The sequence below is a fragment of the Furipterus horrens genome, unplaced genomic scaffold (assembly GCF_987537825.1).
Source record: "Furipterus horrens unplaced genomic scaffold, mFurHor1.1.pri manual_scaffold_3, whole genome shotgun sequence".
NCBI classification, from domain to species: domain Eukaryota; kingdom Metazoa; phylum Chordata; class Mammalia; order Chiroptera; family Furipteridae; genus Furipterus; species Furipterus horrens.
Window position 1 is genome coordinate 75,726,327 of NW_028327173.1, and position 18,315 is coordinate 75,744,641.

The window sequence follows — 18,315 nt, forward strand, 5'->3', positions numbered from 1 at the left end:
GGAGGAGAAGAAAGACGGGCATTGGCCAGCGTGGAGTCTCTCCGTCTCGGCGCTCGAGTCTGCACGGCCCCAAAACATCTGCCGTCGGTCAAACTCGCCTCCCCAAGCCTTGTGTCTTCCTCAGGGAAAAAAAAAAAGGGGGAGGGAGGGGTGCTGAAGACAAAGTCCCCATGGGCGCGCTAGATTTTTTTTTTTACCCCCCTCCTCTCTTGACCAAGAAACCAAACAACAACAAAAAAAAATAAAAACATTAAGGAGCGAAGAGAAAGGGACGAGATTCCTTCAGTCTCCAGAAAATTCCCAACTCGGCTTCTCGCTGGGACGCCTACCAGTCCCGAAGCCCGGGGGGCGGAGGGGGTCTCTGCACGCCAAGGGGAGGACATTCGAAGGAGGCTTTTCTTTTCTTCTTTTTTTCTTTTTTGCCATCAACAACAACATCAACAACAACAATAAAAGGTCGCCCGTCTCCCCCCGCTTCACCACGTCCCCAGAGGGGATGGGGGATGGGAGCGTGGGTGCCCAAACTCTGCACACTCCTCTTTTGAGACCGCAACGCGAGCAAACCGACCTCACTCAACACTTTTTTTTTTTTTCCTTTTCCTTTTTCCCCCTTTACTCTTTCTACTCTCTCTGTCCACTTGTTCTACCTCTGTCGCCCCGGCCCTCTTCTCCAGCGCGCGCCGTTAGTAGGTGAAGACCAGGTTGGAGATGCTGGACTCCAGCCAGTCCCCCGAGATCATCTCGCTGACCTCAGGCGTGCAGTAGTCCGGGAACTCGAAGTGCGAGCCCGAGCCCGGCTCCAGGGAGAAGTCCAGATCCCGGTCCAGCGCCGACGACGAGCTGAAACTGCCCAGGGACATGCTCTCAAAGTTTGAGCTGGGGTTCAGGTCGAGCAGGTCGTCCTCGAACTCGTCGTCGGAGGCCGAGGAGCCCGCGGAGGAGGAGGCGGAGGAGGAGTGGGACGAGGCCGAGGAGGACGCGTGCGACGGCGCGCTGGACGGCGCAGGCGAGGCGGCGCGCAGGCTGGCGTAGCCGCGGTGGTCAGCTGGCGAGCGGCCCCCGGCAGGCGATGAGGCGGCGCTGCTGCGGCCGCTCAGGCTCGGCCCGTCTGGCGGGCAGCCGGAGCCCCCCTCCTCGTACAGGCCTAAGGGGTCGCTAGGGTCAGCCGCCGCGCCCACACCCGCGGGCGATGCCGCCGCGCCCAGGCCGCCGAACAGGTAGACGCGCTTCACCTTCTTTTCGGCCGGAGGCTTGCCTGGGGCCGCGAGCGAGGCGGGGGCCGATGCCGCCGCGGACGCCGCGGCGCCGGGAGTCCGCGCCTTGTACAGCGAGTGGTGGTCGGCGGCCGCGGCGCCCAGGGGCAGCAGGGCGGCCGCCCCCGCCTGCTCGGTCGCGAAGGAGGAGGCGGCTGCCGCTTTCCCGCCGCCGCCGCCGCCGCCGCCGCCTCCGGCCAGGATGAGCTTGGCGTGGGGCTTGCTGCTCCCGCCGCCCGCCACCTTGGAGCCACAGCTCTTTTTCTGCGCGGGTTTGGAGTTGGCGCCGCCGCCGCCGCTCGCGCTGCCTCCTCCGCCCCCCGCGTTGCTGCTCCCGCCGCCGCCCCCGCTGCTGCCACCGACCTTGTCGCCCTTCTCCCCGGGCTTGGAGGCAGCGGTGGCCGAGGAGCTGGCGTTGGCGTTGCCGGACTTCACCTTCTTCCTGGGCCGATACTTGTAGTCGGGGTAGTCAGCCATGTGCTTGAGGCGCAGCCGCTCCGCCTCCCGAATGAAAGGGATCTTGTCGCTATCTTTGAGCAGCTTCCAGCGCTTGCCCAGCCGCTTGGAGATCTCAGCGTTGTGCATGTCCGGCGACTGCTCCATGATCTTGCGCCGCTCGATCTGCGACCACACCATGAAGGCGTTCATGGGCCGCTTGATGTGCCCGCTCGGCGTTTTGCACCAGCTCGGGTCGTCGGCCTTGCCGCCCGTGGAGGCGGTGGAGCCGGGCGTGGGGGACGAGGCGATGCCCAGCTCGAGGCCGGCGCCCGAGTCCGAGCTCTCGCCGGCCAGCAGCGCTTCCGTGTTCTCGGCGTTGTTAGTTTGCTGCACCATGGCCTCGGCTCGGCGGGCGCCCACGCGCGCTCACAGCCTCGCGGCGGCCGCGGCGCGATCGCCGGGCCCTCCCGGCTCCCCCGGCTGAGCGCACGCCGAGCTGGAGGACGCTCGCGGAGGCCGAGCGGACCCCTCCACTCCGGGTCGGTGCGGAGGTGGGAGAGAGGAAAGTCTCCAAACGATGAGGGGAAGGAGTCCTGCGCCTCTTGCAGAGGAGTTATAGTTCCCACACTGGAGAGTCTCTCCCTCCCTCTTTCTTTCTCTCACCGCGCCGCAGTTTGCTCTGTCTCTTGGCTCTGAGTCTGGAGACTGTGCTAAAGTGGAGAGGAGTTTCTTGAATGCTGGTTGCTGAAGCTTCCAATGCAAGTTTCTCGCCGCCTCCCAGGCAAGTCTTTTTTTTTTTTTTTTTTTTTCCTTCCCCTGAAGCAGTTGATTCCAGTTCACGAGCGCTCTCAGGAGCTCAGGAAAGCGACTTCATCTCTGTCACTTAGTCCCTTTCTTACAATGCAAAGCAAAAGAGACTGGCTCCAAGACTCTCTCTGTGGGCGGAATCGGCACTAAGGAGTTTGTGCAATTATTTTGTTGCAAGGTAGGAAGCCAAAAAGCCTTCATGCAACAGACTGGCATGAATAAATGTATGTTTCTCCCTCCCTTCTGCAAGAAGGGAGCTGGTAATGATAGAGTTCCTCCAATGCAGACTCTTAAAGAGCGTGCAAGAACTAGAGACCCAGGGGCGAAACCGGCCTCTTCCCCCTCACACACCGTTTCTCTTGCTGCAGCTTAGAGCAGACCCCAATTCCGCCTCGCGCCTCTTTATCCTTTCACAGTCTTGGCCGCGGCCAATCAGCCGCTGTAACCAACGCTTCCTCGTGCCAAGCCCCTCCCCCGAGCTTCCCATTGGCTTGGAACCCGATGCAATAATAATCTCCGCGTGCAATGAGAAGCTCCAAATCTGACCTCATTCCAATTTACAGAGCAAACTTTTTAAAAGGGCTAGAAGTACAGCTGAGATTTCTGCTGCCTCTTTTTTCCTTTTGCTCTGTGTGTGTGTGCGTGCGTCTGTGTGTGCGCGCGCGCTCTCGCGCACGTGTGAGAGGAGGATGTTAATGCATGAAATTATTAAGGGGAGAGACGGAAATGTACTCTAACCATTATGTTAGATAACAAGGGGCTTGGAAGGAGGGTAAGGGTGAAATACTGTAAATGGAAGCTTTCTGCTTAAAAGCCAAGTGATTATTTTTATTAGTTCTTTTCAGTACTGGAATAAAGACTCAGTCTCTAGTGCAAAATCTGTTCCTTGGCTCCTTTATAAAGCCAACGATTTAAAAGGGGGAGGGAAAGCTACAACAATAAATCAATGGATATTGAAAACCATTAAGAAAGTGGTACCTAGACACCTGTCATCACAATTATTTTAACAACTCTAGGTATAGCACAGATGTTGATGTATTGTGTAAATCCCTTCAGAGCAATTTTAGTGGAAGGCAGAAAAGGGGAAATTTTGTAATAATTACTTGCTCTCTTAACCAAACATGGGTTATTTAATGATTTAAACTCCCCTATAAATCCTAGATAGCCCAAACAGAGGAGCTTTCTATTGGAACACATGAGGCAGTGTTCCATAATTAATTCAATGGGAGAATTTCCATAGTTTTGTATAGGACGATAATGGTGAGTAAAGGGTGGGAATCAATTGTTCTTTCTAAATATTTGTTCTCCACATTTTCAAAATGAAAGATTACTTCACTCTCTGCCCTGTTCTCCCTCTCCCTGAAAACTTTCACCTCCTTTCCTTTATATATATTTTTCTTGTATATTCCTCTACAAATGGAACTGAAAGACCAAGGCAAAGAGGAACTGTAGGAGAAGGTGGAAACTGGTAGCAGAAGACAATGGAGCCTCTGGATTTATATTAGACCTGGCTGTTGGCCCTTCTTACTGGTTTTGTAACCCTGGGGATATGACCAAGTCTCAGTTTTCCCCATCTGATATGGGTACACTAGGAGCTACTTTATGTAGGGTTGTTGTAAGGGTTCCATGAGTTTGATGTGTAGTAAGCCATCAATGAATGCTGTTATCCTTCCCTTGATAATTCAAATGCTTGAGACACTCCCAAGTAGAAGTATCCTATTGTTCAAGAGACTAAAATTAAAGATGGCCACTAATGTGAAAAAATAATCACAGATTATTGAACCATCCAAGGACAATAGTAGCAACCTTCTCGTACCAATTATTTTAAAAGAAAGGAACTTCATGAAGAGCATTGTGAATAATGTGTCAAAGAACAGGTTGCCTACTTAATCAGAACACATGTTAATGTGGCCACAAAAATTACCTCTGTTCCAAGGTGTGAAAATTAGAATTCTAGTAAAAATCAGTCTTCCCTAACACCATAATAGTAAACTTTCTATAGATCAATGAGGTGGTTAGGGAGGGCCAACCTAACATAATTAAGTCAGCTTTTGATTCAGATCAAACCAGTGCTAGGCAGCAGATTCCTATTTATCTTGTCAAACTTTTAAAGTATGTAGGCTGGCAAGAGGCCCAGGCTGTCAGATTTAGAATTTTACTGGAAAGAACACCCTTTGGAGACATCTGAGTGGATCTCTAAGGATCAACCACAAGCAAGAATGTTTTTGTGGGTAAAAGCAAAAAACTTTTGACTATTAGCTACCCAAGTTATATGCTTTTTCTTTTAGAAGGGGAAACAAATCTTAAAAAACAAAACAAAAAAAACCACAGGCACTTTTTTTGTATATAACAAAATTGGGTGTGCTAAGCATTTCATTTTCTTTGGTATGCAAACCAAAACATACCCCTAAATATTATCAATCTGACATTAAAATTAATAGGTTTTTTTTTTTTTGTAAAATCAATATTACCACTAAAGTAAAAAAAGAATAAATACTATATTTATTCTGGAATTTGCACCAAAAAATGATATGATAGTGTAGCTATTTGGTGACAGTTCAGTCAAGAGGAGTATCAATATAATTGATTATATTTCTGAAGCCATATATGCTCTACCACTGAATATGAAGTGAAAATTAATCAAAGCAGTCATAGTAATTTTGTTTATGCTTAGAGCACACATATTTTTAAAAAGTGTGTACCAAAAAGATAGCCACTGTCCTCTTTTTGTTGTTTAATGTATTTTCTGTATCACAACAAATCCAATAGATTTTAAGAAACACCATTGTTCCATGCCACTAAGGAAGAAAAACTGCCAATTAAACCGATATCCCCCAGTTGTAGGACATAACCCTATTGCAGAGATGTTGAAAATGAAAAAGTTCTTAGAACTGATGAAATACAGTAATATATTAGTAATTTCCATTGACTTTATAAGATTATTATAGTATATATGAATGCTTAGACTTCTGAAGTAGGTTTGTTTTTATGTTAGTAGTTCTCTTAAAATGTAAGAAAACATGTGACAAACAGTCTTTTATTAAAGTCATCTTTCTCACCAGCTGAGTAAGTATGTGCACACTGGAATGTGTTAGGCCTCTGAATAGCAAATAATGAGAAAAGATTTCTGTGTTCTTATTACTTAACTTCATGTGCTTTAAAACCAGTTCTCCATTACTGACATTTTTCCCCCAAATACCAGATATTTGGTGGCCCCTACTAAATCAGTACTCAGTGTTCCCTCTGCTGGCTTTGCAGTACATGAAGTAATTCTTAATAATGCTATTTTTTAAGCCATTTTAACAGTAACCAAGATAATTTTGCAAAAAGAAAAAAAAATGGTTTTAAAATAACAGACTAATTGTCTCTGTCAGCAATGATATTAGACATTTCAAATTTTGAATTAAGGGAAATACTTTATTTTCCATTAAATAATGGAATTCTATTTGAGATCTGCTAATTCCTTTCTTCTGTTCTCACACACCTGCGCAACATAAAATCTCACATCCATAAAACTATATGGGATATAGATGGAAATAAGATTTTATCCCATTGCTTCATATGTTCTTATAGCATAGGGAGGGGAAAACCTGAAGGGAAATTAGTTTAACAAATCTGGATTTGCACTGGTTTGCAAGATTTTGCCTTGCCTTGGTTAGAGAAACTGTGATTGTAAGAGCTAGGCTGACCTGACAAGTATTCAGTTCAAATAAAAATAAAGAAGAAGAAGAAAAAACCCTGTCTTTGTTACTTTAGCACACGGGGAAGAAGCCCTGAGAAATTTGATGTCATTGGCCTTTGTCAACTGAAAGGCCCGAGGCTTTTCAGTTCCACATTTTCTGGAAAAGAACCCTCCATCTGAGGCTGACTTCTCAATCAAGTAGACAAACATAACTTGCACTTCATCCTTTTGGGCTGATGAAGTGTACTGGAACTGGACTTCCTTTTGGTGGGTCACATTGAAAAAAAAAGTAATAAGAATAATAAAATAATATTTGCAAAATATCAAAATAGTATTCTGGAGTAAGATGAAATCCATGATATATTTTTACTCTTAGAATAAACTAAGATAAGAACCCCACATTTCTAATAATTTTTATTATTTTCTCTCCCCTCCTTACCAACCACTACCACCTGATAAGCTTATATAAGCACTTCACACTATACCAACTCGTTTTCCTTTCTTTTCAGTTTTCGGAAAACGAGTGTTTGGGCCACATAGATTAGAAGCATGAATAGGAGCTTCTGCTCCATTTCGCAAGGCCCAGGCCAGACACACCCAGGGGGAGCCAGAGTTTGCTCTGCAGCCAGCCGGCTCCCAACCTGGGAAGGAGCTGCCGCCAGATGGCAGCGCTGAGCCTCCCTGCGCCCTGGAGAAGACGTGGGAAAACGCTGGGGATCCGACTGACTTCTTTCTTTTTCCCCTTCCTCCGCTCCCGAACCCTCATCATCCTCTAGTACTCTACCTTCTTTAGTAGTATTTTAAACAGTCAGCGGTTAATAGGGTGTGTCGGTGAATTTTGATCAGTTTTTCTTTTATAAATCAAAGTTTAGAGCAACCGATCGCTGCCTCCTGTTCACTTGTCAGAAGCTCCCCGAGACTGGGGAAGGCAGGCCGGCTCCCGTTTGGATCTAGTAACTAAACCCGGGAGATTGTCAATTACCACCTCCGTATGTTGCCGAAGTGGGAGCGAGTTAGAACGCGGTTTCTCCGCCAGCAGCTTTCCGTTTCTGAGAGCGGTGCAGAGAAGCGGCGTGCATTACTGCAGGACCAGCAAAGGCCACTCCTCCTCCTGAAAACATGGTTCCCTGGGCCAGGACGCCTGGCCCAGCGCAGCGACCCTGTGGCGCAGGCCCCGGTCTTCCTGCCCCGAGCTCGGAGTGGATTCCGGCAGGATTAACGGTGCTCAGCCTGGTCCTACCTCGAGGGCCTCGCCTCGCCTTTCGATTTCAGTTACGTGAAGGAAAAAAATTGGAATCGACTCAGGCTGTGCTTTTCTGGAGTAAAGTCTTTCCCACTGTAAACATGTTTCAAGCGATCCTGTCAGCAGACTTTAACACCCGTCTTCCGTTTAGGCTTTACGACCGTGGAAGGAGCTGAAGACACGCGCAGGCGCGCGCACACAGCAGCCCAAGTGAAGACACCCCGCGCCGTCGCGAGCCTCTAGCCCTCCTTTAAGCTTGCAACCGGCCGCGGCTGGCTGAGGGGTCGTTCCCTCGGCGCTCCACCCCCACCCCCACCCCCCAGAATCAGCTTAGCCCTGAGCTATGGTGCCCAGTTCCGTCAGTGACCGGAACTACCAGCTACTTGGTCCCTTTCTCGATGCCCACAACCTGCACTCTGATACCTAAATGCGCTCTGAGCGCTAAGCGTCTGGGCCACGTTCCGGCCAGAGTTTGGCATTCGGACCCCAGCTGGGCAACCTCTCCAACACCCCCCCCCCCTTCGAGCTGAGGCCCTGCTGGGCGTGTGGCTGCCTGGGCTCTTTAAGGAGGGCAGAGTGGGGCGTGTGTGCGCGTTCCGCGAGGGCAGAAAAAAGCCACAGCGGGGAGAGAAATTGGCAATTCGTTGCACCCGCATTCTCAAGCGTCCCCTCCCCAGGGACTTAGGGTAAGCGTGCTGGGTGCCTTCCTTCGCCCCACTCTCGTGCGGGAAAGGCGGGTAGGGTGGAAAGTTTCAGGGTCTGCAAGAGACGCGGAGGCGCCCTAACGTGCCAGGGATCCTTGCCAAAGGGTGCACCCGACGCTCCAGTGAATCGATCCTCGTTTCAGGTCCGAGTGGAGGGAGCTTATGGCAGGTAAATAACTGGTAGAGGCGGCGCCCCAGGCGTGGTTCTTTAGAAGCTAAGTTTTGTGGAGAGGTTCGGCTTTCAGTGTCCCCATGCATTCCCGTGTCTCTGCCATTCTGCAAGTATCCGGATGTGGCTGCCTACCCGACCTCGGGACGTCCCGAAACCGTCCCAGTGACCCCAACACGCGGTGTGGATGGGGGCACACTCCGCAGAATCCCCTTCCCCAACCCAACAGCCAACTAGAAGCGATTACAGTGGGAGCCCAGTAGGGAATGGGGCTGATTTCACTTCTGGAAAAGCCCTTAAACAAGAGCATACCTAAACCCACGTTAGCACACCAGTTGACCTACAATTGGAGGGTGTGCGAGGGCGGGCTGGGACGGCGCGTCTGCTGGGAGGAAAACCCGCTGGGGAGTGGGCAGAGGAAGCAAAGCAAAATGTCAGATAAGAAAAGAGAGGATGAGGGGAGAGGGAAACAGAGAAAAAAAGGCACATGATTGCAGAGAGGGAGGTGGGAAGATTGCCAGGTGACGCGGGGCAGAGGAGAAAAGAGGCGGGAGCGAGGCGGGCACCAGATCTCCATTCTCCCAGCTCTCGGCTTCCGGATCCAGCCGCCGCCGACAACACGTGTTGCACGGAGCTCGTGGCTGGGGGTGGGGTGGGGGGGGTGCTGTGGTGGGACAGGGACCAAAGAACTCAGTGCCCCAGACCGCGCTGGGCGTGCTGCACACCTGGCATCCGGGACTCGCCATCTGCTAGGAGCTGACCCCCGCTTCGGCCAGGGGTGTGGGCTTGGAGAGAGATAAGGGCACTGCCTGGGGAGTGGATGGCTTCGGGTCAACTGCCGCAAAGAGCTGAGTCAATCAATGTCTACAATGCTCCTACTGTGTGCCGAGCAGCTGCTGGGCTCAGGAATTGAAGTCTGTTGTTCAGTTACATCCTCAAGCTAGGAAAGAATCTTGTGTATATTGTATAATAAGTTAACAGTTCAAACAATATAAGCAAATTCGCCGTGCCAAGGAGGGTGATTGAAGCAGTTTGGGGGTCTGGAGAAGTGTTGGGTCTGGTGGAGTAAGGTACGGACGTTTGGTGATTTTTCACTGCTTCCTGAAGCATGAGTGACCCTCTCTCCCCTTCCTGCCCCATATTCTTACAACAGAGATCAAAATTAACAATAACGATTTAAAATATAGTTTAGTGACACTTCATCTGAGCTAGAGCAGTTTGCAAATAACGGAAGGATGTCCTTAAACACTCAAACTTAGCTCATTAATTTCCCAAATAGCAGACCCAAAACACTGTTTGTTGTAACAAATGTTTGGAATGTAACTTTTTATTATAGTGAGAGAAAATTTGTGGATAATATAACTTACTATGCACCTAATACTTTTAAAATTAACATAATCCTCAAACTACAATATAAAGGAGAAATACAAGATACAAATTAATAATAAAACAATATACATTTCAAATGTGCATGCTCAGGCTATATTTCACTAGAACACCCAAAATATTGTCTAAAATGTTAAAAATTCTCCCTAGGGAGTACTAGTACCCAGATGTGAATTATGCACTATGATTGCCAGGCAAGTACTAAGTAATGGAAATGCTGCTGATATTCTAAACTCTTAAATTCACAGTGGATGTGGTAGATTCTTAGGATAAATTGGCCTCCTGGTATTCTTGCCTTGATGTGGACTCTCCCCCATTGACTCTGGATTTGGCCATGTGACTTGCTTTGGCCAATAGTACATTAGCAAGCATGACCCAAGCAGAGGCTTGATATGTACCACATATTGAAGTTCGTCCACCTGAAAGCTTGAGAACATTGTGTTGGGAAGAAGCTAGTCTTAGTGGAGGATGAAAGGCTTTATGGAGAGAGCTGAAATGCCTTGCCAACCCTAAGGTCCCAGGCATGTGACTGAGACTATCTTGATCTTCAGTAGAGGTGTCAGATGAAGACCGCCACATGATTGATCCCAGATGAGTCCAGCAGAAGAGTCACTCAGAGTGACAAACCACAGAATTATGAGAGCAATGCACTATTGTTTTAAATCATTAAATCTTGGGTGGTCTATTACACAGAAATAGAGAATGGAATAGTATTAATTACAATACCATGTGATAGAAGCGAAAATAAAAATCCACCCAAGAAGGTTATCTTAATGACTTCAAATCTTCATTATGAGTTCAATAAAAATATTCATCAATGGCTATGGTGGATAAAACAGTTAACTAAACATTGTTAACTCCAGACATCTTATTTACTCTAGTTGCAAATTGTGCTTCTTTTCCATTTCCCAGGTTTCCCTGAAATTCTTTCTCCCCTCAGGAGGCCTGAGATGAGCACTGCTGGGTTCCATCTCTGTCACTCCCGCTGTCTGTGCCCTTTTCTGGTTAGCTCTTTTGTCTCCAGTTTTATTTTATTTTTTTCTTTTTCTTCTCCATTTTCTGCTATTGTTCAACATTTCTTTACTTGTGGTCAGTAAGCATACCAACCTTCAAAAATTTGTAGTGCATCTTGGCTTTTTTTGCCGTTGCTTCTGCTTATGAATTTCTTTTAGTCAATTATTGAAGGTGGGATGTCTATCAACTCTTTTAGACTATTGAAAAGTATGGTGTTCACATAGAGGGTATAATTCTCCCATTATGGGGTGGTGTGTTAGTCAAGGTTCTCCAGAGAAACAAAATTGACAGGAGATAGATAGGTAGATAAATAGATAGATCTCAATTATGGAGACAAATCCCAACGTTTGCAATCAGCAAGCTGAAGAGCCGATGAGGTGGTTCCAGTCCAAACCTCAGGAGGCTTGAGACCCAGGAAGAGCTGATATTTCAGGTGGAGTTTTAAGGCAAGGAAAAAGCAATGTCCCAGCATGCAGGCAGTCAGGCAGAGGGAATTCTCGCTGACTGTGGAGAGAGGCAGCCATTTTGTCCTATTCAGGCCTTCAACTGCTTGGATGAGGCCCACCCACATTAGGGAGGGCAATGCGCTTTACTCAGTCTGTTGCTTTCAATGTTAATCCCCTACACAAACACCTTCACAGAAACACACAGAATACTATTTAAACAATTGTCTGGGCAGCTCATGGCCCAGTCAAATTGATATGTAGAATTATAACACATTTTTCTAATTAAAATGCAGACTATCCAAGAAGATATTGTATTGAGCTACTACTAGGCAATAATGGCTTACAATACAGGTCTTTATAATAGCTTTTCTAGTAGGTACAAGTAGGTTTTAACATGGGTGGGAGGGGCTGGGAGATGAAAAGAGAGATCAGTTTGAAAAGGAGAGGTTTGAATGTAGTGCTCTCAGCTACAGGGCATGGTATGATGGATGAGAAAAGAAAACACTAAAAGGCTAAATTTTGCTGCCCTTCTTAAAATATAGCCTTAATTTGTTGAGACTGGGAAGTCCCTACTGTTAATATGCTAGATGATATCACTAAAATTACTTCAAGTTTAAGGTATGATATAGCTAAGTTGAGAATAAATAAACCTTTTTTTTCATGTATACATTTCAAGGGTAAAATGAAAACAAAAAATTTTTCTAAAATTCCATACCATGTAATTAAAGGATATGCTTCACTAACCTTCCTTTAGAAGTAATTTAATGATAACCATTGCCTATAATCTCTAGTATCTACACAATCGTTTCTAGATTTGAGCCCAGAAACTTTCCAGAGTAGCCCCCTTTCCCATCAGTAGCTTTGGGAACTAGGCTGAATGGTTCCATTCTAAACATGTGATCTCCATGGTTTCATGAAAAGGAAAGTGTAAAGAAATCTTACTCAATTTTAAATGCCTCTTCCTGAAAGTGACACACATTATTTGTGCTTATAGCCCATGGGACATAAGTTGGCATATGGCCCCGTGTGAAGGCTTGGAACTATGACTCTACTCTATGTCCCAGGAAAAAGCGAAAGTGGGTATGGGTGAGTCCTAGAAATCTGTTCCATATTAATTATGTAATTGATATACCTCATCTACGTGTGCTATACAGTGAATTTCTCTTAAGTGAACCCTATTTTCCTTTTAGCTGCCTGTAAAAATCAGTTATGCACTACCAGGAAAACTTTTTACCTGGAGTAATACCTTAGGATAGTTTTCTTTTTGAATGACATTAAGATTTTAGAAAGTATTAGAGACATGAACACTTCTGCTTCTGAGTATGATGTGGTAACAGCAGAAAGCTATCACAACTAGAAAAAGAGGAAGATTATAAAAGTCATATTTTAAAAAATATTGGTGAGCTCTAAAAGCATATAAGACTAGATGAAATAAATTTAGAGAAAAAAGAAGCTAAAACTGCTAGCTATCGTCTCACCTGGCAGCATTTGCTGAGTCTGAGCATAGGTTGTCATAGGAAAACAAAGGGAAAAAACAAACTTTTTAATATCCATGTTGGTCAGCATGGATGAATTGGAATCTATAGGATCATCAAATAGCTATTTTCCCCCCAAAAGAATATTTGCTGAGTGCTGAGGCAGATTCAGCCACAAAGACAGAGAGAAATCAGTTGCAGACCAACCCATGCTAGAGAAAGAAGCGTGAAAAAAAAACCAAAAACAAATGAACAAACACACACATATTGTATATATACATCACTTAGCAATGGGGATATGTTCTGGGAAATACATTGTTATGCAATTTTGTCATTATGCAGACATCATCGAGTGTACTTACAAAAGCCTAGATGGTATATTACACACTTATATTGCTCCTAGGCTATAAACCTGTATAGGCAACTGTAACACAATGGTATTTGTGTATCTAAACATAGAAAATATACAATAAAAATATGATACAGGGGGAGCAATGGGGGAAAATGGGACAACTGTAATTGAAAAATCAAAAAAAAAAAATGATACAGAGCAGCAGTCCTCAACTTTTTTGGTAACAGGGACTGCTTTCGTGGAAGACAATTTTTCCACAGACCAGGAGGTGGGGGATGGTTTTGGGATGATTCAAGCACATTACATTTATTGTGCACTTTATTTCTATTATTATTACCTTGTAACATAGAATGAAATAATTATACAACTTGCCATGAGGTGGAATCAGTGGGAGCCCTGAACTTGTCTTCCCGCAACTAGATGGTCCCATCTGGGGGTGATGGGAGACAGTGGTACCCAAAGTGTGTTGCTTGTGCCCAGTCTACTCTGTAATCTTGTTCTGGTTGCTGTCACTGCAGAAAACTCGGCTTCACAAAGTTAGGATGTTGGAAATGGAAGCAGGCTTTTCAGTGCTTCTGTGGCGACCTCAGGACATTCCACGTTGGCTTTAATCCAGAGCATGTGCAGATTTGAAGTTGTCTCAAACATACTTTTAAGGTCACCATCATTTGCGATCTCAGGCAGTTGATACTCTTCTAGCATGGAGAACGTCTATTCACCTGGTTTATTCACAAATGGCTCATGGATCCATTCCTTCCCAGTTTGGAGGTCTTTTGTGGTTGGGAAGTATTGCTCAAATCCTTTTGAAAGCTGAGATAGGTGATCATGCACCAGCTGGGAGAAAGAAGGCCCTGGCTCAGTCTCTCAAAATCTCTGCTAATGTTTAAAACATGTCAAAAATCTCAATGGTCACTCGTCACCCCCATAATTCCAGTTTGGCTTTCAATGCAGCCATTTTATCTATCGACTAGAACACAGTTGTTCTCCCCTGAACTGACAGCTTGAAGTCATTGAGCAGGTTGAATATGTCACACAAGTAAGCAAGTTTTGCGACCCTTTCTGTGTCACTGAAATGTGATGCCAGTGGTGACTTTCTAAAAGAAATCTCTGGAGTGGTTCTCATAACTCAAAAACTCTGGCCAGTGATCTACGTTTGGAAAGCTATCTCACTTGTGTGTATAAGAGAAGACATGTGTGCTCTGCGTCCATCTCCTCACAGAGCTGTGCAAACAGGCGTGAGTTAAGGGCATATACTTTAATGTGGTTGATAGTTTTAATCACATCCTGCAAAATGTTGTTAAGTTCTGGTGACATTTTTCAACTAGCCAGCATTTCTGTATGGTTGACAGTGCATAGACTCACATTCAGAAGTGATCTTTTTGACTCCAATAGTCAGAAAGCCAGTCACAGGAACCACTCTGTCCATGCATATACCGACACAACTCGAATAGTTCTGCAGCTGTGGTGTTGGTTGGCAACAAAAGTACACATGACATATCCTCATTCACATCCTCCTGAAATATATATCACACAAAACAAGCGTTGTTGCCTTGTGGTCAACATCAGTAGACCCATCAACCTGCATTGCATACCATGGTGACTCATTAATCCTTTCTAACAATTGTGCCTCAATATCCTCTGCTATTTCATCAATTCATCTAGTTATAGTGCTAGCCACATGCTGCCTTGTGAACTGCAGCCTCTCCTAAAAGTTCATGACAAATGTTCTTAGCAGCAGGCAGGATCAACTCTTCACCAATAGTAAAGGGCTTCTTAGCTTTAGCAATGCGGTTAGCCACTAAGAATGATGCTCTCAGCACAGACACATTTGATGAAGTGGTGGCTTTCAAAAACGTGTTCACATTTTTTTTTCTTTTGAAAAACTCCAAAGGCTTTTCTTTTAATGGAGGGTGCATGGTCTCCATGTGGTGAAGCAGTTTTGCAGGTTCCATGGCTTTGTTGGGTAGCTGGTCACTACATAACAATACAAAGTGGGCTTGGAGAATGTGAATCACCTGTTGCAATGAAGCCATAATTTAAGTAGGACTTGCGATATTTTCTTTTAAATGCTGCTTTCTTTTTGTTGGCATTCTTAGAGTCTTCTGTTATCTCATCATTGGGTCTTTCCCCCTTTTCAAAGAAGCTCTCCAGCAGTATTTGTCTTTCACTCATTTTGGCGAGGCTTAGCACGTGGGCTTACCAACACTGTGACTGAGACAACTGTGCAGTGCGGGAAAGAAGCGTGGACAGAAGTGGCAAATAAAATAATGGGTGGGCCGTGTACAGACTAAAATAAGTGTCGGATTCTGACGTAAAGCCTGACACTAGATGCAGCTGTACAATTGAAGTACATCAACTCACTTGCTACTATAAAGCCTGCCACCAGATACAGTTTAATTGTCACTTGCCACTCACTGATAGGGTTTTCATATGCATCTGCAAGCAATTAATTTATTATGGTCTCTGTGCAGTCAAACCTCTCTACTAATGATAATCTGTATTTGCAGCTGCTCCCCAGAGCCAGCATCACCGCCTCAGCTCCACCTCAGATCATCAGGCATTAGATTCTCATAAGGAGCGTGTAACCTAGATCCCTCCCACGTGCAGTTCACATTAAGGTTCATGCTTTCATGACAATCTAATGCCGCTGCTCATCTGACAGGAGGCAGAGCTCAGGCAATACTGCGAGTGAGGGAGAGCGGCTGTAAGTACAGATGAAGCTTCATGAAGCTTTGCTGGCTTCTCCACTGCTCAGCTCCTGCTGTGCAGCCCAGTTCCTAACAGACCATGGAATGCTACCCATCCAGGGTCAGGGGGTTGGGGACCCCTGGTGTACAGTACTGTTTATACAATTGGAAGCACAGTTTATTTGCTTACAGCAGTATCATCATAAACACATGAGTAATGGGTTGAGCTACAACTTTACAATATAATGGTACTAAGTGGTAGGGATTTTTCAGCTCCATTATGATCTTAAGGGACTTTCCTGCAAAACTAAAAAGCAAACAAACAAACAACAACAACAAAAAAAGAACTAAACTAAATTAAGAGGTATACATTGCTTTTGGATTGATAAAGATGTTGATTTTTCCAAAATTGGTTTATAGTTAAAATGCAATACCAAACAAAATTCTAGTTTTTGTTTGTTTTATAGAGATAGTAAAGCTTATTCTAAAATTGATGTGATATAGCCAAGCTGATTATAAAATTAATGAAAAAGCAAATGACCTATTAGTCAAAAAAAACCCTGAAGATAAAAACAAAGGTGGAGAATTCATTACACTACCAGATTTTAAGAGCTGTTCTGGTATTGGTGTAAGATTAGACAAATTTTAGACTAAGTGAACACAAAAAAGCCAGAAATAGACTCACACCTATTGAATTACTTGATTTATAACAGACATCACTCTAATTTTGTGAGAAAAGGAAAGTGGGCTTATTTTTTTTCCTCCCACTAATGGTGTCAGGGCCATTGTATATCCACAAGGGAAAAAATGAACCTTGACCTCTGATTTATACCATATACAAAAAGTAATTTATCATATATCATAGTTATAACTGTGCAGAGAAAACATAGGAAGATATATTTATGACCTTGGAGTAGGCAAAGGCTTCTTACGCAGGACACAAAAACACTAAGCATAAAAGAAACCAAATACTGGTAGAAGATATTTGTAATACATATATCTGATGAAGAATGTATTTTTTCCTGTTTAAGAAATGGGCAGAAGACTTCAATAAGCACTTCACAAAAGAGGCTGTGAAAACTACCATTGAGCATATGAAAAGATGTATATGAGAGAAATATGAAGTACAAGCACAATGAGATACCCCTATGGACCCACAAGAATGGCTATAATGGAAATAGTAACAATATCAATAATTAGTAGAGATGTGGAACATCTGAGATTCTCACACATTTGGTGGGTATGTACATTGATAAAATCACTACTTACTAAGCTAATATGTCCAGCAAACTCACCCCCTAGATATAGTATACTCAAGAGAAATGAGTGTATGCATATATATGCCCACCAAAAGGCACATACGAGAATGTTCATGCACAAAACGTGGAAGTAATCCAAATATCCATTAACAGAAGAATGGATAAATATCTTCTGAAATTTTTACCCAGTGGAATACTACACAGAACCAAAAGAGCAAAGACTATATTGAGGAAAAGAAGTTAGCAAAAAAGAGTATGTGTTGTATGATTTCCATTTATATGAAGCTAGCTCAAAAAGAGGCAAATCTAATTGTTTGTGATAGAAATTAGAAGCAGGTTCATGAGGGGTTGACTGGAAATGGCCATGAGAGAACCTTCTAGAATACTTGAAATATTCAATATATTTATCTGAGTAATGCTTGCATGGGTGGGTGTGTACCTGTGTAAAAATTTATCAGGCACTGCACTAAAGATCAATGTTGTTTATGCCTGTGATGTATGTATACTTCAAAAAAAAAGATAAAACAAATCAGAAAAAGACAAATATATTTAAAGAAAATCCACTTTTCAGTACTTAAAAGCAAAAGTCAGCAAACATCTCTAAAGGGCCCGACAACAAATGCTTCAGGCTTGCAGGCCATATTCTCTGTCACAACTATCTAACTCTGCTGCTGTCATGCAAAAGCAGATTCAGACAATATATCAGCGAATGACCATGGCTGTGCTCTAATAAATTTTATTTACAAAAATAGCAGCCACCTGAGTTGGCCTGCCAAGCCATAGCTTACCAATTCCTGCTTTAAAACATTAGCAAAGATGTCACCTTATAGTTAAAATGTCACAAAATATAATTCCTTCTTCCATCCTATGAGGTTATTGTAGTAAGGTCTTTCTAGTCCAAGTACAGTATGATTGCTTTTGAAGCATTGGAAGTAGGGTGGGTTTGTTTGTTTTTTGTTTGTTTATTTATTTTTAGTAGAGACAAAAAAGGGTGCCAGGAATCATATCAAAATAGTTATAAATAACCTCTCCTGCCTTTCTCTTTTTCTATACCTTCTTCCTTCTCTTCTATTGGTTCAGGAATGGATTTTCACTCAGCAATTAATTCAACAAATACTTCTGGGACACTCATTACACAGCACACACAGAAGACTACTGTGGTGACCCAGCCAAGAGGTCATGATGCTGTCATAGCTAATACGTGGTGGACCTCAAAGTAAATATGGTTCCTGCCCTCAGGAACTGTTTGATGAAAGAGTAAGAAATTATAATAAGTACGTATAGACAGAAAGAAGTAACTAGGTAAGTGTTGTAAAGAAAAAAAAATTGGCATGTGAGAAGGAATAAAAAGGGCTGGGTCATTAAAAGTGAGGCCTAAAGAATGAATAGAAGTTGACTAG

At 44.4% G+C, this 18,315-nt stretch overlaps 1 protein-coding gene and 1 long non-coding RNA gene across 7 annotated transcripts in view; one reads left to right on the top strand and one right to left on the bottom strand.

Moving 5' to 3' along the window:
• Nucleotides 1-240: 240 nt before the first annotated feature.
• On the bottom strand, nucleotides 241-2,899 carry SOX4 (SRY-box transcription factor 4). Its single transcript, XM_090269765.1, has one exon. The coding sequence runs from the start codon at nucleotides 2,085-2,087 to the stop codon at nucleotides 684-686; it is 1,404 nt and encodes a 467-aa protein (XP_090125891.1). The 5' UTR covers nucleotides 2,088-2,899; the 3' UTR covers nucleotides 241-683.
• Nucleotides 2,900-7,984: 5,085 nt separating this feature from the next.
• Nucleotides 7,985-18,315, top strand: part of LOC150015335 (uncharacterized) — a 136,911-nt gene continuing 126,580 nt past the window's right edge. For 5 of the 6 annotated variants that reach the window (XR_016509725.1, XR_016509724.1, XR_016509721.1 and 2 more), the window contains exon 1: nucleotides 8,123-8,296. This is a non-coding gene — a long non-coding RNA (uncharacterized LOC150015335). The other variant, XR_016509723.1, reaches the window with a different exon arrangement.